This window comes from Callorhinus ursinus, unplaced genomic scaffold (assembly GCF_003265705.2).
Source record: "Callorhinus ursinus isolate GAN/ISIS: 27379988/994484 unplaced genomic scaffold, GSC_fseal_2.0 scaffold41, whole genome shotgun sequence".
In the NCBI taxonomy this organism is placed as follows: domain Eukaryota; kingdom Metazoa; phylum Chordata; class Mammalia; order Carnivora; family Otariidae; genus Callorhinus; species Callorhinus ursinus.
In genome coordinates this window covers 5,103,187-5,127,864 of record NW_027397103.1, presented here as the reverse complement: position 1 = coordinate 5,127,864, position 24,678 = coordinate 5,103,187, and the positions used below count along the sequence as shown (strand labels likewise).

At 44.6% G+C, this 24,678-nt stretch overlaps 1 protein-coding gene across 1 annotated transcript in view; it reads left to right on the top strand.

Annotated features, from left to right (window-relative positions):
- Positions 1–24,678, top strand: part of FBXW8 (F-box and WD repeat domain containing 8) — a 123,639-nt gene continuing 98,961 nt past the window's right edge. Inside the window, exons 1-2 of the mRNA XM_025889444.2 lie at positions 1–396; positions 14,978–15,082. Coding sequence (XP_025745229.1) covers positions 79–396; positions 14,978–15,082 — 423 coding nt within the window. The 5' untranslated portion in view covers positions 1–78. The remainder of the gene's footprint in view (positions 397–14,977; positions 15,083–24,678) is intronic.

The following is a 24,678-nucleotide window of genomic DNA, read 5'->3' as shown; positions in this document are numbered from 1 at the left end:
GCGGACACTTCCCGCGGAGGGACTGTCCTGTGGCAGCCGGCGGGCCCAGGAGGACGCGGAGGACCGAGCGCGGCAGCGATGGATGACCACAGCCTGGAGGAGTTCCGCCGGCGCTGGCAGGAGGAGCTGGCGCAGGCCCAGGCGCTCAGGAAGCGGCGGCGGCCCGAGGCTGCCGAGCGGCGGCCGCGACAGGCCGAAGTGGCCCCAGGGCGCGGCGAGCAGGCCTCGGGGTACCTGGCGCTGGCCCAGGGCCTCCTGGAGGGTGCGGGGCGACCCCCGGCGGCGCGGGCGACCCGGGCCGAGAGGCAGGATGCGGCGAGCCGTTCCCGCTCCCCTCCGGCTCGGGAGGGCGCCGGGGGCGGGGAGCAGCTGGTGGACCAGCTCATCCGCGACCTGGTGAGTGGCCGTCGCCTCCTGCCGAGGTCCGGGCCTGCCCTTGCCTCAAGCCCCCCCCCCCCATGAATCGGAAAGTGTGTGCTACCCTATGTCTGCAGGCATAGAGCATCTCGGGAAGGGGTGCTTCCCACTCTGGGGTGACTTCCCCCATAGAGGCAGTGTCTGCCGACCTTTTTAGGATGCCACAACTGGGTTGGGGGAGTTGCTACTGGAGTCTAGTGGGTAGAAGTCGGGGATACTCCTGAACATCCTACAGTGCATGGACAGCATCCAGAAAGAATTACCCAGCCCGAAATTATCAGTATCAGTTTGAGGAAATCCTGCTCTTGAACTCTTTTGGAAAGGGTTGCTTTTAGGGAGGTCTCAGGCCGGGGATAGGAAGCAATTTTAACTTTGTTCTGTATAGTGTTTGTACTAAGTTTTTTTCCAACTGTACATGTATTTAAAAGAAAGGGAAAGCAAATCCTGTGGGCATTGTCATTAGCATGGAGGTTCTTAACCACTTCATGGGCATGGATCCTTTTGAGAATCTGGAGGACCCCCCCCCAAAAAAAACCCTTTACAAAGTTGACACAATCAGAATCATCTAAAATACATCCATGGTTAAGGGTTAGGAAATACAGCAAATTTTAATGGTTTGACTTATTTATTTGGGGGGGGCAGAGGGGGAGAGAATCCTCAAGCAGACTCCCTGCTGAGCATGGAGGCTGATGCTGGGCTAGATCTCCTGACCTGAGCCCAAGTCAAGTCAAGAGCCATTTGCTTTAACTACTGAGCCACCCACGCACCCCTGGTTCGATTTAAATTAGGCTTGAAGAAGGCTTCTACAGCTTCCCAGTTCAGAGTAATTCTGTAATTGGCAAGTTGTTTCTAGAAATAATGGCTTATTTGACATAGTTTTATTCAAATAACATTAAGAGCTATAGGAGTTTCCACCAAGTTTCTGGTCCACTTCTAGGGTTAGAACCTTTTTCTGTGTACATGCATTATAAACTCATCTAATGTGACAATTCTTATGTATATGAAAATTCATGCTGGTATCATGTCTGCTTCTGTAAGAAGTGGGTCATCACTGAGGAAGTCTGGCAGATGTAAAAATCTTTCAATGCCTTGGGAAGGTGGTTTAGCACTGGAGAAGTTGCTCAGGCCATTCCAGATCTATGCAGAAATCACTCCCATGGAAGTAGATTTGTAGGCTAAGCCAAGACCACCTTACGGTGGTAGAGGGAAGCAGGAAAATGGATTGTTAGGACAAAGGCACACTTGGGGCCTCACAGCAAAAATCCAGCCTGCTGAGTGTGGCAGTGTCTTCAGGCTTCACAACAATCCTGGAAAGTCCATATTGTATCTCCTTTTATGAATGAGGATATTCAAGGAGGCTTTCTGTAACTGCCCCAGGGATGCCTAGCTGATACGTTCTGGGGGTTGAATTTGGATCCAGGTCTGTTAGGCTGTAAATTTCACCAGGTAGTATAGTTTTGCAAACTTGGTGTAAAAATCCCCTTAGGCCTTATTAAAAGACAGGTTCTGGTGTGTCCCTAGATCTGCTTAATCGATATCCTGAGGAAGCTCTTAGAAATGTGATGGTTGGGATGGTCAAGCAAATTTGAGACCAAATTGTTTTCTGCTGTATAGCTTCCTTTGGTTTACTATCTTGATTCTTCAAGGCTTTCTGGCCCTAATACTCCTGAGGGATAGGCATTGAAATAAAAAATTGTGGAGCCCTAAATGAAGTCTTCTAGAAATGGAAGGGGCCTGCCTACTGTAGGATCCAAGAGGCACATCGGAATTACAGTTAGAAAAAAGCTGCTCTGGAGTGTGTGCCCATGATCTCCTTTGTCTGCAGAATCATATTAGGTGCTACTGGGCTCTGCATCCTATGAACAGCATCCAACCTTCAGGGCACTTTTTTTAAGTACTTTGCAGTCATCAACACGGCTATAAATAAAATTACTCTCACTCTCCTTGGTACTGCCTTAAAGGCTTAAAGATCTTTTCTTCAGTTCTCCTACAACCCTCTCCAGTAGCTATTTGCCCCATTTGACAGATGAGCATTTAGAAAGTAATTGATTTTTAGGGGCATTCAACCTTCCCAGTATCCTAAATGTGAGAAATGATGGTAACCTTTCCGGAAAAGGCTTGGATTCCCATGTCAGTGGTTGTAAGCCCCAGAGGTCAGGCAAATCATGCAAATGAGTGAGGTGGCCTCGGAGTGGCTCATTCAGTCCTTTTTCCTAGTTCACCAGGTGGTTTGTTATGTATCTCTCCAGATTCCAGCCATGTATCTGTAATGCTTTAACTCATCTTTTTTTTTTTTATTTTTTAAGTACTCTTTAACACCTATCTTGGGTCTTGAACTCACAACCCTGAGGTCAAGAGTTGCATGCTCCACTGACTGAGCCAGCTGGGTGCCCCATGATGGCTATTATTCTTTTTGTCACATTAAATATGAAACATGACAGATAGTGTAGGAATTGCCTTCATGATATCCCTAAAAAATACTTAACCATTTTGTTTGAAACCTAGCTTTCTTGGTCTTGTTTTTCTACTTTTAAAAGTTTCTTTAGACCAAACCCTGTATAAAATCATAAATGTCCAGGTTGGTGAGTTTTCACAAGTGTACACATCCATGTAAATAACACCCAGATTTCAGAACAGCATTCTCAGCTTGTCAGAACCCCCATGTGTTCTCACCTGACTTCTAACACCTTATTTTAATTTTGTCTGTTTTTGAACTATAAGTAGAATCATACAGCATGTGCTTGCTTGTGTCTGGGTTCTAGCACATAGCATTATGTGTGAAATTCATCTCTATGAATATGTCACATTTTATTCTGTTGATGGACATTCTTGATGACTAGTTTAACAGCTGGTTTGGGACTATTGGGAGTAGTGCTGTGAACACTTTGCACATCTTTTGGAACCTGTGTACTCATTTTTCTTGGGTATATAGCTAATTGTGGAATTGATAGGTCATAGGTATGCAGATGTTCAGCCTTAGTAGATCCTGACAAACAATTTTCCAAGGTGGTTATAATGGCTTTCCTACCTGATAGTAACTCAAGTATGTAGAATACAGTATTGCACTTTCTTCTCTGCCATAAATATAACAGCATCTAACTGAGATGACCTATGGCAACTGAATTCGACCTCAGCATGGGCGAGATGAGAAGGTGATAAAGTGGGGGGTGGTGCCTGGGTGGCTCAGTCATTGGGCATCTGCCTTCGGCTCAGGTCATGATCCCAGGGTCCTGGGATCGAGCCCCACATCGGGCTCCCTGCTCCGTGGGAAGCCTGCTTCTCCCTCTCCCACTCCCCCTGCTTGTGTTCCCTCTCTCACTGTCTCTGTCAAAGAAATAAAATCTTAAAAAAAAAAATAAATAAATAAACTAGGGGATACACACAGTAGCTGGGTTAAAGGTGGGAGCCACTGCCCATCTCAACTGGTTGTTGCCTTGTGGGAATGTGGTCCCAGTGGCAGGGTCTTTAGATTTTTGTTTTGTAATTGGGAATGTTTATTTTTATGTGGACTACATCAGTTTTTGCCACACAGAAAACACCCAGGACTTTGGCTTAAAACACCACTATTTAGGGGCACCTGGGTGGCTCAGTCAGTTAAGCGTCTGCCTTCGGTTCAGGTCATGATCAGGTCGGGCTCCCTGCTCAGTGGGGAGTCTGCTTCTCCTTCTCCCTCTGTCCCTCCTCCCACTCGTGTGTGCTCTCGCACACTCTCTCAAATAAACAACCCACCACTATTCACCATTTTGCAGAGAGGCAGTTTGGGCTGGGTGTGGGTGGGTTCACTCAGATGTCTGAGGTTATCTGCTGGTTAGCTAGGCAGCTCTGATTCTGGCAGCTGGCTAGTTGGGGTGTGTGTGTGTGTGTGTGTGTGTGTGTGTGTGTGAGATGTGTCATCCAACAGGTGAGCCCTGGGTGTGTGTGTGTGCGCGCGATGTGTCATCCAACAGGTGAGCCCTGGGTGTGTGTGTGTGTGTGTGTGTGTGTGTGTGTGTGCGCGCGCGCGCGCGATGTGTCATCCAACAGGTGAGCCCTGCATGGGCTTTCTCAGAGCTACAAGAACAGCAGGAGGGCAAGCTCTAATGCCCAAGTGCTTTCAAACTCTGCCCAGGTCATGTTTGTTACTGTCACATCTGCCAGAGTGAGCCAGATGGCCAAGTCTAGAGTTAGGGTGGAGTCACCCACTTCCTGGATACAGGGAAGAATGAACAAAGTAGTGGCCATTAATGCCATCTATCACTCAAATTCCTCCCATTTTTTTTTTTTAAGATTTTATTTGACAGAGCACAACCACATACAAGCAGGGGAAGCAGCCCCCCCCTCGCCGAGTAGGGAGCCGGACATGGGGCTCGATCCCAGGACCCTGGGATCATGACCTGAAGTGAAGGCAGACACTTGACTGAGCCACCCAGGTGCCCCAAATTCCTCCCATTTTTAATTGTTGGTAACTAATGCAAAAAAAAGTTTTTAAGTCCTAACACTTGTCGGTTAAGTGAAATCTTCTGTGGGCCAGGTCTGCCTTGGGTCATGAGTTTGTGATCTTTGCGTTTGTTTTCCCAAGAATCCTTATTTGATCCATGGCTGACTCCAGAGAAGGAAGATTTAGTTCCATCTGAGACACCACAGAAACTCCGACAGGCTGATCCACTTGACATGAGGGAGAAATACAAATCTGGTCTTACCTCCTAACATCCCCTCTCTTTGGGGTGCTTTCCCCCCAGCCCCTTGTGCACTCCGTTGGGCCAGTGCGTTCTGTTGTGTTGTATTTGATGCGGCCTCTTTCATCTCCGAGCCTGCAGTATCCTCACTAGAGAGATCCAGCTAGTAAGTTGGCAGTCAAGAGTTAATTTGCCTTTCAAGGAGTAGGTGAACAGTGCTGCGTTGGAGGGTCACCTGGCTGGGTGCAGGCCAGACCTTTGATGGACAAGCGTAGCTGAGATGAAAACTTAGAAGTGGGCCCTGTCTTCTCTTGGGAAGCTTTAAGTAATAGCACTGAGAAGCCGGGGATTTTTAGGTGATGAATGGGGACACCTAAACTGTCTTTTTAGTATATGGTTTTAACAAGTAAAAGAACTGCTACAGCCCCAGACAGATTTTCAGAAGCAATAGGCACTTTTCTTACATTTCCCTCTCTCCATGAACTCCAGCTTCTCAGAGGTGGTGGGCACACTTGAGCATAATTTTGAGGATGCTTCTTTCTTTGCTTGGTATGTGTGCTGTCCAGTCGCAGGGTCCCATTTTTATTTAGGTGATGTGTCAGGACTCTTGAGCCGCACGCAATCAGCACCCAACTCAAACTGGCTTAAGGAGCCCAAACTGGAATCTATTGGTTAGTGTGCCTGAAGATTCCAGGTGTGGGTGCTTAGATGACGCAACTAGAAATCTCTCAGTGTCGTCGTCCGGCTTTCCTTTTGTTGTCTTTATTCACAGGCAGACCCCCCCCTCCCCCCACTTTGGGATAAAATAGCTACCGGCAACTCCAGTTTTTTTTTTTTTTTTTTTAAGATTTTTGAAAGCGAGAGAGCGAGCGAACGAGAATGAGGGGAGGGGCATAGGGAGAAGCACACTCACTGTGGAGCAGGGAGCCTGACGTGGGCTCGATTCCAGGACTCCGGGATCATGACCTGAGCAGAAAGCAGTCGTTTAACTGACTGAGCCACCAAGTCTTAACTATCTGCTTCCAACAAGGAGAAAGAGAGCATCTGTTCTCTGCAGCGTAAGTTATGAACTTAAATTCCCATTGGTCCAGACTGGGTCATGTGTTCATCCTCGGGCCAATCACTGACTCGGGTTGGCGAGGCTTGTATCCACTCCCGATAAAGAGGGGGGTGGTGGAGGCATCAGCCTCATTAAACCAAGGTGATCAAGAGTGGGAGTGAGGGGGGGTTTCCTAAAAGTAGAGGGAGTGGGTGTTGGGCAGGAAACGACAGAAACAACAGATGTCCACCTTTAATTTTTTTTAAATGTTTTATTTATTTATTCATGAAAGTCAGAGAGAGAGAGAGAGGGAGAGAGGGAGAGAGGGAGAGAGGGAGAGGCAGGCAGAGGGCAGAGGGAGAAGCAGGCTCCCCGCCTAGCAGGGAGCCTGATGCGGGACTCGATCCCAGGACCCTGGGATCATGACCCGAGCCGAAGGCAGACGCTTAACCATCTGAGCCACCCAGGCGCCCGAGATGTCCACCTTTAGGTGGGTGTTTGAAGCAGCCCTAACTATGGGAATGTAGGTGTTTTCTAATCATCAACCATATTTATTGATCAGCTGGGTGCTGGGGAATCCGTAGTAAGCAGAATTGACATGGTCCCTGACCTCAGAAGCCCACAGTCTTGCTTTTGACTAAAAGGATGACATTAATGGAAGCACAATAGCGCCTACTTAAGGGTCTAGGCTCTGGTGTCAGCAGACTCAAGTTCAAATTGAGACCCTGCTTAACTAGCTGTTTGACCTTGGGCAAGTTAACTTATCCTGCCTTATCAAATGAGGATGATGGCTAATGCCTGTCCTGTGAGGACACCTGAGAAATAAAGCATGGAATGTTCCTAGCACAAAGCCTGGCATACAATAAGCAGCCAATAAATTAAAAGTGGTCCTATTCTTATTAGTATTGGGGAGAGTTCACTATACTCATTTCCTCTTTGCTGAGACCTATCACAGATTAACCCCTTGCTGCCCTACACCTGAGGTTGGGAGTCCCTGGAAGGCAGGGTCTCCTGTCTTTTGGTCTCTTACCTGTAGCACTCTGTGCGGGAGCGGCCCCATCAACGTTTGTGGAGTTGAGATAGGCAGCATTACTGCTCCCAACAGCAGTGTTAGCTGCTCCATGGTTGTTAGAACCCCTGGGAACATTCAGACATCCTTCCAGTTAGGATTTGGGTTTTCAGGCCTGATAAAGTTTTATATGCATTGTCCACTAGGTCAGTATTTAATTTGTCAGAACCTACATTTGTGCTGTCAACAAGGTCAATTTGATGGCATAGCTTGCTTCAGTTTTTAAGTTAGAAACAAGTGAGGAAACTTGCTAATATGAACCACGGCAAACAGAATAAAATGTGAACTCATGAACTGGCTTAGCCGGGCCAATTTCCCTTCCTCTTTGCTGTCCTCTGCTTTCTTTTTAATGCTCAACTTGAAATCTGTCTTGAGCTTAGAGTTCTCTTCCTTCTTCCTTTCCCTCAGTGGAACATCTTACTATCAGGGCGATTCATTTTTTTCCTGTGATGAATTAGCAGGTCTCTACTTAGGCACATTTTGGGTGAAATACTCTCTGTGTATACCAGAACACTTGTAACTTAGGTCACCATCTCTTCGTTGAAAGGTTCGGTTGGTTGAAGCAGCTTGGTCTTCATTGATTCCACAAATACTGATTAAATGGCTTCTTAGTAGTAGGCACTGTTCTAGGCACTGAGGATACAGTAGTGAACAAGACCGTAAAGATCTGTGCCCTTACAGAACTTACATTCTGGAGAGAAGTAGAATGTGAACAAATAATTGTCAGGTAATGATCTGGAGAAAAATACAGCAGGTAGAAGGGATAGAGTGTGTATGTGTTGGGGGAGAGGCTGTAATTTTAAATAGTGCTATGCAAGAAGGCCTTCACGGAAGGAGATGAGGGAGCAAGTGTGCAGAGACCTGGGGGCGAGGGTTCTAGGCAGAGAACGGCAAATGTGCGGGTTCTGTGCTGGCCTGGGCCCCCTGGCCTTGTGGGCCTGTGTGACCTATGTGATTTAACATTTGTAATCCTTTTTAAACAAGGGCCCCCTGTTTTGTTTTACATGGGGGTCCACGAATTATATAGTTGATCCTGATGGTAGGAATGTGCTTGAAGGGTTTAGGACCCTTGACATGAAACTCTTTCCACAAATCCATACCCATACTGGTCCAGGCTTCTGACTTGGGAGTGCCCCCTTCACCTGACTTATCGCCTTTCTGGGTCCTTAAGCTCTGATCCCAGTTTAAACTGAAAGGGACTTTGAAGGCCGAGGGCCAGCCTCTTCTGCTTCACACCAACTTCTTTCGCTGCCACCCCCAGCACTTGCTCCCAGTCCTTTAGATGGGTGTTTTCTGCCTCCATTCCTTGCCAAAGTGCCCAGTGCAATCCCACCAGTAGGTGGTGAATGAGAATGGTTCTTGAAATTGGAAAGCTTGTTTTAAAAACCAAAAAGGAATGCCTGGGTTGCTTAGTGGGTTAAGCGTCTGCCTTCTGCTCAGGTCATGATCCCAGGGTCCTGGGATCAAGCCCCGCATCGGGCTCCTTGCCCAGTGGGGAGCCTGCTTCTGCCTTCCGCTCTCCCTGCTTGTGCTTGTTCTCTCTCTGACAAATAAAATCTTAAAAAAAAAAACGCTTTGGACATTTATTGTGCGTCTGCTGTGTGCAAGGCACTGTGCTGGTTAGATTTTGTAGTGTTGTATCATCCATGCATGCAGTCAACAGAAACTTAACACTTTTTGCTTTTTCTCATCGCAAGGCACGAGGATTAGGTTAAATGTGAAGAGAGAACTTGGCTTTTTGTGGACTGCTTTGGAGCTTAACCACTCTTCATAGCATTGCTTCTCTGTAGAAATGATTTCCAAGTTCTAAATAGCTGATTTACTAATGAACTTTGGAATACCTTAGGGGACTGTGTATGTTGCATTTTGTAGTCTCCCGTCTTTATGCTGTTTTATGTGATGATGACTTATCTCTAGAAAAGATTTTTTAGCTCTGAGTGTAGACATCATTTCTTACACATTTGCCAATAGCACCTCTTCTCCCCCTGGCATCTGGAATGGCCCTGATTTCAGATAGTGTTTTGAATATAAAACACCTATCTTTTTAAGATTTTTATTTCAGAGAGCGAGAGAGAAAGCACAAGTTGGGGAGATAGAGGGAGAGAGGGAGAAGCAGACTCCCCACTGAGCAGGGAACCCCATGTGGGGCTCGATCCCAGGACCCTGAGATCACGACCTGAGCCGAAGGCAGATGCTTAACCGGCTGAGCCACCCAGGCGCCCCAAAACACCTTATTTCAAAAATGTTTTTTGCTTTTGGGGCGCCTGGGTGGCTCAGTTGGTTAAGCGACTGCCTTCGGCTCAGGTCATGATCCTGGAGTCCCGGGATCGAGTCCCATATCAGGCTCCCTGCTCAGCGGGGAGCCTGCTTCTCCCTCTGACCCTCCCCCCTCTCATGCTCTCTCTCTCAAATAAATAAAATCTTAAAAAAAAATGTTTTGCTTTTCTATGTCAAAATATCACCTACTTTAAAAATACTTAGGGAATTCAGAAGAAAGAAAAATCTTGTAATGCCATTGATCAGAGGCTCTGCTGTTAACGTTTTGGTGTTCTGTCATCTTTTTAAAAATACATATTTTGAGACAAATTTGGGATTGTGAATGAATAATGCCTATTTAATCTTGAGTGTTTCAGACTCCCCCCGCCATCAACCAGTTGTTTTCTTAAGACCCAGGTGAAACTGGAATTCATTCTTTCTGTTTGAGATTGCGTGGGTCTGCTCTACTCCACTTTTACAGTAATTCCTTTAGAAAACAGTCTCCTTTCAGCCACAGATTTAGCATAAATACTATTGCATGTCTATTGTATGTTCGAGATGCCTTTCTTGGTTTCTTAAAACACCACCTAGAGAGCTTTCATGTTCCATTTGTCCTGGAGATGTACATTGGGAACAAACCTTGAGGCCGTTTCTTCACTTTTCACTGATTTGGCTCTTAGTAATTATCCCTTCTTCTACTAAACAAGAGAAGACAGATTAAATTTCTAACAGTAAGGCGCAAAACCAATCCATTTACAGAATTAGTCTTACATTAGCACATAGGAGTACAAATCAGCCTCCCTGGGGATGGATCTATTTGCAATTTCTTTTAGAATTTTTGGAGTAAGTCCAGCAGACTTGGGAAAATCTAGTATTCGCTGACTTTGAATTAACAAAGTAATATGACCTCTTTGTGGGGTTTGTGTGGGTTGTTTTGTTTTGTTTTGCCTTTTTTTTTTTTAATCCACCTATGATTTAGGGTTGTGGTTCTTGATTTCTAGTGTGCCTGGGGATCCCTGAGGAAGAGATGTTTGAGCCCCACCCCTGGAAATTTGGGGTAACGCAATTTGGGGCATTTTTAAAAAACTCCACAGATAGTCTTGATGTATAACACAGGACAAGAGTCACCGTAGTGGTAAAGAATCAATATTTGAGCCATTGAAAAATTAAAAGCCAGGTTGTATTTAATCAAAACGGTGTTTTCCCTCACACTGAAGCCATGTTAATACTTAAAGTCTTGGTTTTCTGTAGCATTATTGGCCAGTCTCACATTGCTTGGGCTATAAAAATAACGGACTAAACGTTGTGATCCTATTAATAATTTCAGTGTGACCGAGTTTCTCTATGTTAATATTTCCAGTGTCTTTAACCTCTTTCCTTCATTCTTGGAATTTCTTTGTTTCTGAAATGTCTACTTGTCTGCTTCCATGTTTTTAAAACCATATAAATCATAATTGGTTCATGTGGCCTAGAACTTTTTAGATGGCTCTGTGCTTCAGAACGGCCTAGGTGGAAGTCTGATAGCCCCCTTTAGATGATGAGGTACTTCTCTGCATACTTGCAGCAGGTGTAGTATTGTTTACTTTTATTTACGAGCTGTGGGCAGGGCCCAGTGGGAGTGCTCAAGCCCCAGTGTGAGTGTGTGCGTGCTTATTGGGCTAGCACTTCTGTCCAGGATGTGGCTGTACATCCTCGTCAAATCCTGGGTGTCTATAAAAGAATTATTTTCAACTTCAGGGTCAAACATGCTCCTAACTCTCAATCTTTTATAAGGTGTCTCTTAAGTGATCTGTTACTAATTACAAAGTGAGGTTTACGAATGACTTATTTAACTTTGAATCTAATTTTTTCTGTCTCTTGGTTTAATAATGTCACTCCAACGTCATTTCACCTCCTTGAGTGGAGGGAAGGGAAGTAGGTTAGCTAGACTCCTGTCTCCAGAGTTGTGCATCAGAACCTTTGGGAATGTGTTGGATATAGAACTGTCCTGCATCACATCTACTGCTTCAGGAAATCAGGTTGGATTTTTTAGGACACTGGGATGGAGATTTGCCTGCAGGTGGTTTAGCAGGTTGGGCTTCCGGAGAAGCCCTGAATTGTGGCAAGGGGGACAAGGCTTTGTACCTAGGTATTGACTAGTCACTGGATGCAGGCTGCCCTCCAGTAGGGGATGTAACCTTGGACGAGGCAGCTTGTTAGACCACGGGTAGTGCCTGGGAAGTGCTTGACAGCTGAGCCAATGAGCCCAGAGCAGGCAGCATCTGAGCATTTGGGACAATAAGTGTCGTGGATCCAGAAGGGGGAATCTGAGTGAGCCACTGTAGCATCTACTATAAGAACCAGTGATCAAATGTCTTGCCAAAGAGTTTACAAGTGTGCAACATGAAACTTCAGCCTTTGGTTTCCTGACCTTGTGGGTCTACATAGGTCTAAAGATGTGGACCTTCCTTTATCACATTGGTTTCTTTTTTTCCCTGCCATTCCCTAACCACTGGTAGCAACAGGGAGTCTGGAACTTGATTTGTAATTCTAAGGGCATAATGATTTAAAAGTTTGGCTTTGGGGCGCCTGGGTGGCTCAGTCATTAAGCGTCTGCCTTCGGCTCAGGTCATGATCCCAGGATCCTGGGATCGAGCCCCACATCGGGCTCCCTGCTCCGTGGGAAGCCTGCTTCTCCCTCTCCCACTCCCTCTGCTTGTGTTCCCTCTCTCATTGTCAAAGTCTTTTTAAAAAATAAATAAAAGTTTGGCTTTGTAATGTTGGTGTTTACATAATTCAGTGCTTTGAAACAGTTGTCCCGCAGAACTTAAAAATTCTCAAGACCCATCACAACTGGTACGCTAACAACGTGACCAGTATGGCATTTGAGATCCTTTGTTGGTAGGGGGGCCATAACACCCCTGACTGGTCATTTGCTCTCTGGTGGCTGCCTCCTTTTCCTGCACTGTACACTAGAGCAAATCCTTCTCTAGTTGTTACCTGGTATAGCGTCTTAAAATTGATGATTCTCTTTGAAAAGTTCTCTCAAAAAAGACCTATAGCGTGGACGTTCCCATAGTTCAGACTCCTTAGTGACTTTGCATCCACCATGCCATCCCCTCCCTGCTGTCACCAGCAATCCTCTGCTTGTGGTAGGACAGGGGGAGACAAAACTTTCTGTGTAAACAAGCTGGTAGAGGAGTCACCTGGAATGTGGTTCTAATCCACAAATACTTGTTGAAGGGGGAAAAAGGGAGCCAAAGTGTCACTCCAGGAAAGAATATAGCAGTATCAATCAGTTATTGTGTGCTTTGCCCTGGTACTTGCCCCATGCCCTTTCCGTATATTATTTCATTTTATTCTTGTAACTACCCTATGAGTAGGTATGCTCTCTCTTTTACAGATGAGGAAGCTGAGACTTGGAGGTATTTAGCCTGGTCACATGGCTAGTCAAGTGGCAGAAACAGGATTATCCGTTTGAATCTTTGTTCTGAACCTCCATCCCAGAGGTTGTGGTGGCTGGGGTCAAAAAGGACGGTGGCAGGGTTGTGGTTCTGCTGGGGTGGAGGCACTGTGTTCCAGGACGAGAACAGAGAATTGGCCATCTGAATGGGCAAAAGAGGGGAGGCTCCTGCCACCGCAAGTGTGACTTTTCTACACCAGAATGACTAAAAATAAAGGTGATGTCTCCTGTTTTGTTACAGTAGTGTCCCGTCCAGAAACCAGGTGATAGTCCTAAAGCGCGGACTGATTGAAGAAAGCAGTGCCTGGTGTCTCTTAACAGTGTAAAAGCTAGATCTGCATTCATTTTGCATGAGTGCGGGCTTTTCTTTGCCTTCATTCTACTTGTATGAGGATAAGGAACATTATTCTCTTGTTTCTCTACCAAGCAAAGTAGGCTTCTTCACCTCACCATAGTCAAATAATCCAAAAGAGAAAGCAGAAGGAAGTCCACGGTCACAAACGATAGTGTGGTTTTGTGTGTGGCTTTCCTCAGCTGGTGGTGGGTGACACCCGTCTCCCCTGCCTCGGTTGTGTTAAGGAGTCTCAGGTTATATCTGGGCCAAGTGAGAAAGTGCTGCCTCTCTCCCTCCATGAGTGAAGCCAGTTATTTGTAAGAGGGGACCCAGCCTGACATTAGACTAAGATTTTCCATTATTTTTTTGGGCAGGGACCCCTTTGCCTTCTGATTACACTTGCAGATTTTTTTTTGTTTTTTCTCCCCCGCCCTCCCCCCCGTATGGCCAACATTTCTTTGCCGATTTAACATTCTGTACGTCTTTGCCCACAGAGAACTGTCAACTCTTGTTCTTTTTCCCTCCAGAGATCATTTTTGGCTCTCATACTTACCCTTGCACTGTTTTCGTGAAGTTGAATACATTTCCTTCTTATGCCTTGCATTATCTTTTAGCTCTGAGACTCATAGATGAATGGAAACATGATTTCACAAAGATCTTTATCCCTGGATCTTGGTAGGGGCTAAATCAGTGCTCACACTCCCTTAAAAATGCTGAGACTATTTTCAGTTTCCAGACTGCAGCCTTGTGGTATAGGACTATTGTATTTGAGTGGTGAATTAATAATTTGCTTGCAACCTGTAAGTCACTAATGTCAGCCAAAGCTTATTAAAAAATGAATTTTATTTAAGGAAGTTCCATTGAGACAAATAGCCCGCTTTCCCTAGCTTTGCAGAAATACATGCAAAAGGGAGCTTTAGCAGGTGGATTTGGGAACAGGCAGAGGGGCACATATACACACTTGGCTTTCTTTCTGCTTCACACTCCTATTTCTTTGTGCAACCAGGATCGTCATGACAGCCTTATCTCTCAAAGCCCGTTACCTCATCCCTAATTGCTTATCCGAAGGCAGGCGAGCTCTAATTTCTCCACATTAATAAATGACACCGAAGAAGAACTGCTTTGTTTGCACTGGCTCACTCAGGTTAACCAGTGTAGGCCCCTGAGTGCATTAGGAAACTGTGTGTTTCTCCAGTGGCCAAGTGGAGGTGGTGCTCACCTCCTTTAAGAGCGGCGTTTCGTTTACTTCTTGTTCATCTTCATAGCCCTGTTCTTTTCCTGATGAAACCACTTTAGTGACCTAGGCCAGCATTTTCTCTGGCTGTGGGGGCTTACTGCCCTCCCAAGTCGGGTGTAGTAGGAGTTGTCCGGGGGGGACCAGTGGCCCCTCTGATTTCAAGGCTCCCTTTCTTGGCTGCCCACCACTCAACTTTCCTTAGAGGCCACAAGACTTTCTACAACCTTTGCACTGATTCCTGTGGCATACCCCAGATTGTGAGTTGGCACCCTTCTCCTTTTTGAAGCCTTATGGGAAATGGTCTTGTGGATTTTCTGAGTGAATGTGAGGAGGGTGGGCTTGTGGCAGTGAGAATTCAGAGTGGCTCTCAGGTCTGGTGGCTGCCCCATGGGGGTAGTGAGAGTGTGTGCCTCCCCCAGGGACAACAGCACCTCTGTCCTTCCCACCGAAGAATATCTCTTGCTGTATAAAGGAGCGTTTTCATACCTCTGAATTGTGAACTTACTTCCCTTTCCTCTTTCTCTTCAGAATGAAATGGATGATGTGCCCTTCTTTGATATCCAACTGCCTTATGAACTGGCAATCAATATATTTCAGTATCTGGACAGGAAAGAACTAGGAAGGTGCGCACAGGTAAGCGATTATTAAACTAACGTTCAAGATTTCCTTCTGCTTGTAATGCAAGGATAGGCAGCTCTTGGGTAACAGAGATTTACTTATCAGAATTGCAACGTTTAAAGAATTAATGAAGTGGATAGCAACTTTCCTTGAGGGAACGCAACCTTGAACTGGAAGGATTGGGTTCCTTATCACCGCTTGGTGTTTATCTTTTTGTGGCCATCTGTTCAAGAGCTCTGTTCTTCCTACAGTCTGAGTTATGGTCGACCTGTGGCTGACAACTCTGCTGGCCTTTACAGAGCTAGCCTGAGCTGTTAATGTCCTCACCATTAATGCAAAAATGCCAGCCCTTGGTTAAATCAAGCCAGTTGTTAGGTGGAGAGCTGAAGGTCAGCCGGGGGACAAAACAGTGACGTCATGTATTAGGCATATCGTCCAAATGACCCTTTAAACACTAGAATTCCACTCCGTCAGGTGTGAGGCATGTGAGAACAGACACCCCCTGAGGGAAGTGCAGATCTGTGTCCCCCATCTCCTGCTTGTTCTGGGGCATATGCCCATGGGGCGGCATGGTGGCACGTACCGTCCAGGCCACACTGGACTGTGTACATGAATCACGGGAGATCTTGATAAAATGCAAACTTGGACTCAGGAGATCTGGGGTAGGGCCTGATATTATGCATTTCTAATCAGGTAATACCCTTGTGGCTTTGACCGCACTTTGAGAGGCAAATTAAATTAGGTCTCTTGTTCACTTCTTTTTGGTAAAGAGTGTAATGGGTGAAGTGTATAATTTCTCGTAAGTTGAATGTGTGATTGCTGACCATTTGGCTTTCGTGGACAACTGTATTCCCCAGAAGACACTAGAGTATTCATTGTCTCCAACTCCCAAAGACTTAATTTGTCTAGTGGCTACCATTTCCTATCCCTGGATTCTAGACTGCATTTTACACATGTGTCTACACCTTTAAAGGAAAGGGATAGGTAAAATGGAGTGGTACCAGAACTGTATACTAAAATTCCAGGGGTGCCTGGCTAGCTCAGTCAGAGGAGCATGCAACTCTTGATCTTGGGGTTGCAAGTTTGAGCCCCAGGTTGGGTGTAGAGATTACTCAAAAAATAAACGTAATAAAAAATTTTTAAATTTTTTTTAAAAATGTGAAGTTAAAAACATTAAGGCAGTTTGAGAGGTGCAAACTGTAGCCAAATTTAGACTCTAGAGCTTGCTACCTCTGGTAGTTCAATGAAGTCACACAAAATACAGGACAATTTAAAAAGTTTCTGGTTTTACACTATATGAAGCAGTTTGCTTAATCAAAATTTTCTACCTAGATATGAATTTGAAAAAGTTTTCAGTATTCTTGATTGCCACAATATTAAGTGGGGGTGTTGGCAGATATTTTTTGATGCAGAGTCTGGAATCTTTAGGAAATGATGGAAAAAATTATTCCAGGGCTAAAATTCACTAAATAAAAATACTGAAATGTAAACCGTGCTCAGAGCCTATCAGCTGCATTAAGCAAGAGTACCTATATTGTCTTCTTTCCGTTGGAAATTGGATTTGTTCTATTCTAACTTTACACTTTGGCCCTGTTCCCAAGAGTCGAAAACAAGGCTGTAGCTAAGTGAGTCCAACTCCTGGATTTCAGCCTGATGCTGTTAGCTGAAGTCTTGGAACAGGGTCTAATAGCTAGCTGCTTTCCACAAAGTCAGCATTAGATGATAAAATCTTCATTCTTGATAGGGAGCTGCTGTTTAAGGAATCCTTTCTTTTAACACTGCTTTTTGCTCTCCTGCTTTGTAGAGGGCCATGTGGCTTTCACATCTGCTGCTGGTTTTCTCATCCAAAGAGTTTATCAGTGAAAGATAGGATCTAGTGGAAGAAGAGATCCCCCTTTTGGTGTAAGGGGGCTGCATTTCAGGGTAGACTGGTTATGCTGGTGAGATTATTCTGCAGGTGTGAACAGTTTAATTTGCAACACAGTGGTCCAATTGTCCACCAGAATTCTTCCCTCTTTGGCCAGTTGGATTTGTTTTTTTGTTTTTCATTTCAACCTAATTTTTAGAGCACACATATAAGCATAAAAAATATTCTTAACCAGAACCCCTAAGGTGGCTCTGGTCTATGAAGCCAGGATTTTATTTAATAGTGTCATGAGGATGACAATGGATGGCCGGTAATATTTAGAATTGGCTTTGTTTTGTTTTTTTATTTTTGTTTTTTTTTTTAAGCATTAAAATACAACCACAAAGTAATAAACATAAGTAGCATTTTTCATTTGTTTCTTGTGTTTTTATTATTGAAACCAGGGAAAAAGTCCTTCTGTTGAGTGGAATGTCCTGCTGCTTTTGGATTTGATTTTAGAGGGGGCTTGCTCTGTCCCTCTCTGTCTCTCTCTTTTCTCTTTTAATCAAGCCGCCTTGGGATTTCAGTGAAATTGGGCCAGTTATAGTGGAATTGGCACCATGAACTATATGTGTGCCCTTGGAGAAAACCTGTTTGCTTAGATCTTTATGCCAAATTGGTAACTGACTAACAGTAAGGAACCCGGATTGGGAAGGACTTCTTGAGATTTAATTATGCCACAAAGTATGCTGGAGAAGTGATTTTGCTCTGACTCTGTCTCTTTTCTACATCCCCTCATTTTTCTGCTTTGTAGGTTTTAAGCTTTCAGGACTAAAGTCGCACTACATTTGTTTGTGATCCTTGTGTACTTCTGATGCTGACCTTTCTAGCTCCTTGCTATCAATAGTTGTCTCTTGCCGGATTTAGTGTCCCTGTGGGAGTGTTTCATGCTGAAATGTCTTGAAAACAGTGTAGCTTTTAGTAAGCAAAGTTATGCGTTGGGCGATTCATTGAACAGCTTTATCATCTTGCTACTTATAATTTTATGGTTTTGTGTGTGTGCCCACAGGATTCCTGGCACTCTAAAAACAAGGTTTTTAAGTGGATAACAATTACAAATTGTTGAATTCAAAATTAGTTTTTTTTTTTTTTAATGGGAAGAGTAAGTCTGCTGTTATAGGAATTGTAACTCTGAGAAGTAATGGTTTTAGGATTTACTAACATTCATTTTTAAAACTTGAAATAATTATCAATTCATGGGTAGTTGCAAAAGATAGTCTGGAGAGGCCCTGTGTTCTCTTCCCCCAGTTTCCTTCATTGACAATATCTTGCATACAGAGTAATATCAAAGCCAAGAAACTGACATTAGTACAGTCCATAGAGCTTAACTCCGATTTCGTCAGTTTTACGTACACTTATTTGTGAGTGTATTTAGTTCTACGCAGTTTTATCACAGGTGTGGATTTGTGTGACCACACAGTAAAGGTACACAACATTCATCACAAGGATCTTTTGTGCTACCTCTTATGGGCCGGCCACCTCTACCTCCCTCCCCATCCCTAGCCCCTCACAACCACCATTCTGTTTTCATCTCTCTAATTTTGTCTTTTTTTAATTTTCATTTTTATCACATTTTATTTATGTGTATTTCCTAAAGTATAATTTTAGAAATCTAGCCGCATAGATAACAATGTTGCATTCTTCAAGTAAGAAGTAGAAAAATGTGAATAAAGGAAGCAATAAAGAAAGGGTAGGGATGGAGGTTAAAAACTGAAGATGTATGATAAAATTGGGAAGCAAGAAGTAGGTGTTACCAAAATCTGGAACTAAAGCCCGCTCTATTAGATTATGATATTTTTTGTTTTTAAGTAGGCTCCATGCATGTAGAGCCCAGTGCAAGGCTTGAACTCAGGACCCTGAACTCAAGACCTGAGCTTAAGTCAAGAATCAGAAGCTTAATCAACTGAGCCACCCAGGCACCCCAATATTTCAAGTTTTTACGTAGGCTCTACACCCAGCATGGAGTACGAACTCACAACCCTGAGATCAAGAGTCACTCGCTCTACCCACTGAGCCAGCTGGGTGCCCCTGATATTTCAGGTTTTAAGGAAAATGTGATCTTATGATCTTCCCAGATAACCAAATAGGAGCAACTAAAATCCGAGGTTTTACTTAGCTAAAGATTTTCATGAAGTCTTTAAAGTTGGGAATCTCCAGCCAAGTGCAGCTGGATTGATTTTTTTTTTCAAATTTAGAAATATTTTGTTTATTGGATATTTTTTGTTTTTGGGTTTTTTTTTTTTTCTTTCCTCATAGCAGAGCTAACTCTGAAAACCTATAACTATTAGCAGGATTCCTTTTGTTCTTCACGTTTGCCTTTGTCGCCGGACTCTGTCTCCAAGGGAAACACATGCCTGCCCAGGACTCAGGCACCCTCAGGGGTTTCCTTTTAATTCACCAGGTTGTCGTGGCTGCCTCCTTTGGCGGGGGGGGGAGGTAACAGGTCGGGGGTGACGCCTGGGTGGCACAGTCAGTTTTAAGCGTCCAACTCTTGTTTCGGCTCAGGTCATGATCTCAGGATCATGAGATTGAGCCCCATATTGGGCTCTGCACTCGGTGGGGAGTCTGCTTGAGATTCTCTCTCCCTCTCTCCATTGGAGGGGCATGTGCTCATGTTCTTGCATTTGCTCATGTGCGCTCTCAAATAAATAAATCTTTTTAAACTTAATGGGGTGACAGAAAAGCAGCCACTCTGGGAGGAAAGATGGGGAGCTAGGTGAAAGAAGAATGGCAGAGCATCGATAATTATTTGAACTGAGTCCTGGGGACTTGAGGTTCTTTACAATGCTCACTTCATTTTTTGTGTGTTTGAGGTTGTCTATAATTAAAAAGTTTACAAGAAGAAAAAAAGCAAGAGCTAGTATTTAATAAGAAAGTCCAAGCCTCTTGAGGGCAGTACATGCAAGAAGCTGACCAGTGAAAATAAAAGCAATGCAGTTTTTTTTAAGTGTTGAACTTTTAAAAGTTGGACTTTTTCATATTATTCAGTTATTCACAGGGCCTACTATGTGTCATGTACTACTCTGGACAGTGCAGCAGAGAAAAGAACATAAAAAAAAAAAAAAAAAAAACTCACCTCTCAGAGCTTACTTTCTATGCACAAAACACCCAGTTAAGTAGAGTGTGTTCCAGATAGTGGAAAGTGCTGTGGAGAAAATACAAGCCCACAGAGGTAATATGGCCAGGGAAGACCTCACAGAGAGGGTGACCTTTGGGCAAAGACCTGAAGGAGGGAAGAACGAAGCTGTGCAGGTCTCTGGCAGAGAGGCCTAGAGGTGGAGCGCACCTGTTATGCTTGAGGAATAGCAGGGAGGTCAGAGTGCCTAGGATGTGGTAGATGGAATAATGCCCCTTCCCCAAGATGTCCACGTCCTGGTCCTCAGAACCTGTGAATATGTTACCTCTTACGGTAATGGGCCTTCGCGGATGTGAGGAAGTTAAGGATTTTGAGATGGAGTGGTTATCTTGGATGATCCAGGTGGGCTCAGTGTAATTACAAAGCTCCTTATGAGAGGGAGGCTGGAGGTCAAAGGTAAGATGCTGTGTTGCTGGCTTTAAAAATGGAGGAAGCGGCCACAAAGCCGAGGAATGTAAGCTGGAAAAGAGAAGGAAACGGGTTTTTTTTCCCTGAAGCCTCCAGAAGGGATGCAGCTTATACTTTGATTTTTAGACTTCTGGTTTCCAGAACCATAAGAGAATACATTTATATTGTTCTTAGTCACCAAGTTTGTGCTACTTTGTTAGAGCATCAATAGGAAACCAATACGGTGAGGGTATAATGAGAAGATGGGGATAAAAGGAAGAAATAGTTAAAATGTGAAAAGGCCCTTAAATCCAGAACTTGAACTTCTATTCTGAGAGAGGTCGGAAGCCATTCAAGTGTTTAGAGAAGTGACAAGGTCCGACTCAGAGGGATCGTTTTGGCTGCTATGTGGAGCCTAGAGTGAAGCGGGGGACAAGGACGCAGCGGGGAGGCCAGGGAGAAAGCGACGGAGCTAACCCAGACGGGAGGGGCGGCGGCTTGGAGGGCGTTGAACCGGCAGAAGTGGGTGGAGTCAGGACTGCGCATGGGCTGGGGGTAGGGAGAGAGAGGAGTCAGCGGGGACGCCGGGGCCTTTGGCCTGGACAGCGGGGCGGATGAGATTGTTGTTACTGACGAGGGGAGGACTGTGAGATGAGGAAGTTTTGGGGGAAGATCAGTAGTGGGATGTGAGACTAGAGATAGGAATTTGGGAGCTGGCAGCACAATGTATTTTTAAGACTTACTTCCGAGGAGAGCAGGAGGAGGAGGAGAGGGGGAGAGAGAGAGAGAGTCTCAAGGGGACTCCTCACTGAGCACGGATCCTGATGTGGGGCCTCATCTCACGACCCTGAGATCATGACCTGAGCTGAAATCAAGAGCCAAGAACTGGGCACTTAAATGATTGAGCTACCCAGGTGCCCCACCCACATCATTGGTATTTAAAGCCAGGGCACTGGATGAGGTCGTTAGGGAAGTGAGTGTAGATGGAGGGGGGTTTAGGAATTGAGCCCTGTCACATGCCAAGATGAAGAGTTGGAGAAGGTGTTCCCTGTGATGTGGGAAGAAACCCGGAACACGTGGTCCCCTGGAACCAAGGGATAACCTTTTCAAGGAGGAGAAAGTGATCAGAGGTATTAAGTGTCATCGTTAGTCAAATAGGAGGACTGAGAAATGAACGTTGGGTTTAGCAACTTGGAGGTCACTGATGACCTTGACCCGAATCCGTGGCACAGTGAGGGGCAAAAGTGAGCAGGTTCATGAGCGAATGGGGAGAAAGGCAATAAGGAAATTGAGATAAGGAGTGTATGCGGAACTGTACGTGGTATGTCCTCTCCAAATAGACTTGATTTGTGAACATGTAACTAGAGCAATGATGTGTTTCCCCCTGTTGTAGGCCTCACTGGTAACCCTAATCCAGGCAGAGTTAATAAAGCTAGTTTTTGAGCCAAGGGCTTTTTTTTTTTTTTTTTTTTTTAATGCTGCAATTCACAGTGGTGCTATAAAGCAAAATGCTGGAGACACTTTTATTAGCAAATTCTCGCAGCTGAGGCTCACTCAGTGGGGCTTTTACTGGGCAGGGCCATTCCAATCCTAGTGTATTAAAGAAAGACCATTAGGCCTTTGGAAAATTCAGGCTTGTAAATTTGCTAGATTTGCTATAATGTAAGAAATCAAAACTCTTAGCTTTCCTTTTGGTGAGACTCTTTAAAATTGTGAAAGTTTATCTAGGTCTCATTTGCTTTGGTTTCTTTTTTTTCCAGGATTAAAAGACATTCTTAGAGCCTGTCACTTTTGTGCCCCTTTAAAAGAAGGGAGAGAAAAGACACCCTGCCTTTACAGTTTGCCAAAGAAATTGTTGGCACATTTCTGCATTTAATACCTAATTGTAGGTACAGTCCTGATCCCTTTTTTGGAAGTAATTCTCACCTCTAGCTTTTATAAATCCCTCAAAGAGGTTATTGTTTGTTATCCAGGGTTTAAACTTTATCCCAAATATTACTTTCCACAGAATAAGCCCAGTGATCTAGGGGTTAGCAGTGGGAATGATGCACTGAAACGTCAACTTTTTGTACTCCATTTTTCATCCCGTAACCCTGTTACACAAATTTCAGATCATGTGATTTAAAGTGACTTGGCATTTTCTTTGAGGCTGATAGAAAAATCTGTTTTCTGCTTCCAGTGTTCTCAAGGTCTGATAGATTTGGGACTCCTTGAAAGTTTCACTGAAAAGTGCCTCCGTTTTAAAGTGGCTGAGAACTGTATGGTTTAGTAGATCTCATGAAAATTCATCCAGAATGTTTAATTTAATTGGAATTTTCTAGTTTGTAGTCACTGAGCCTTGGATTTGGATTTTCTTAAAATGCTGCTGCTGATTGAGTGGCTCCATCTACTAAAAAGCAGCCTTGTAGCTAATTTTTGGACTCCCAAATTAAAGCTATTGCCCTGTACTTGGGGTGGGGCTTGGGATCAAACCTGTAGCTTCCCCACCCTGAGGGAGAGGTGTCATGCACAAGGTATCTGTTTGGCAGGTAGATGAGAATTTCTGGTCTTCGTGTCCAACACATACCTTCGTCAGTTCACCAGTAGGCCATATTGATGTTCTCTCAAGTGTCTTCTGCAGAGTACTAGGCTTTTGAGACAGTCCTCACAAGAAGAGTTCGGGAGCCAAATAAGTTTGGGGAATGAAGCATCTATCCTTCTGAGAGATCTACAACTCATGTCCGTCTATAAAAAAAAAAAAAAAAAAAATCTCAGAAGTTCTTCAGCAAATAACCCTGCTTGGTTTTGTTTAAACCAGTGTTCCCCAAACTCATTTGACCATGGAATCCTTTTTCTAAGATAACTTACTAATCCCCTGAGGAGCTGTTGTTCTACTGAGCATACTTTGGGAAGTGCCGGTCTATGTAATAATGCCTACCCGTTATATGAGCTCTTAGCTACTCTGAGTCTTTCATCCAGTTACATTTCATAGTTTTTACAAAATTTTACATTTCGTAATTCTTACCAAAAAGGCTCATGGTATCCCAAGATCAGAGTGAGCTGCCCTGGGTTTAGTGAGCACTTTCTGCCCTTGAGGACCCATTAGGGTCTCTCTATGTTAGTCCTTCACTTCTCCTTTAACCCTGAATTCCAGAGGTTTGGTAGGGAGGTACTCTGCCCTGGAACTATTTGAGTTGTGGCCTGGCTCCATCACAGCTGATGTTGGTCTGTCCCTGTCTGCTCTTCATGATTGCCTAGCTCTCAGCCTCACTCTGGCACAGACAGATGGACAGACACCACTCATGTCCCGGGCAGGCTCAGCTGTGGCCCAAACATGCCAAAAATAAAACTGTGGTGTTCTGTCTAGTCAAAACCGGAGCTCCAGTGTTACTGAGTTGTTATCCCATTCTTTATTGCCTGACCACTTGTGATCAGGTGAGGGTTTGTTTCCCTGACGCCCTTATGGCTAAGATGGAGAAGTGTGAGATGACAGTGTGGTTAAGTGGATTTGTAACTGATGCTGTGGCCATGCCCAGGGTGGGCTGCTTAATGGATCCATGTCAGCTGAATGGGGGGGGGAGCGCGGTGCAGGGAGGACTCTAGTGGTTTGCCGTGGGCTCTGTCCTCAGCCCCATCCGGATTAACTTTTTTTTTTTTTTTTAATTAAGACACAAAGGCCCACAGACCATATTTTGCAGATGACTTCTGTTTGGGAGAAGTAGCTAATGCAACAGATGACAGAATTGGAGTTCAAAGATCTAAAATGATGTGGGGATGGGTGCAGTGAGCTGGGGTTTAAAATGGGACTTAAAATCAGATTAAAAAAACTAATACAGAGGATGTAGGAAGTAGGGACTTTTTTATTTAATTGCAGTTTGTGTTTTAAAAAACTCTAAAGAATGGGGGCACCAGGGTGGCTCAGTCAGTTTTTTGGCTCAGGTTCTGATCTCACAGTTGTGAGATCAAGCCCTGTGTGGGGCTCCATGCTAGGCATGGAGCCTGCTTAAGATTCTCTCTCTGCCCGTCCTTTCTTCTCTCTCTCCTCGCCTCCCCCCTCTTAAAACAACTCTGAGGAATGATGGAGACCAAATTCAGGTTACCCTTGTGGCAGGGGAGAGGGTACAGACAGAGATGCACAGGAGTTCAAACTTATTAGTAATATCCTATTAAATGGGGTGTCAAGTCCATGTGTGTTTGTAATAT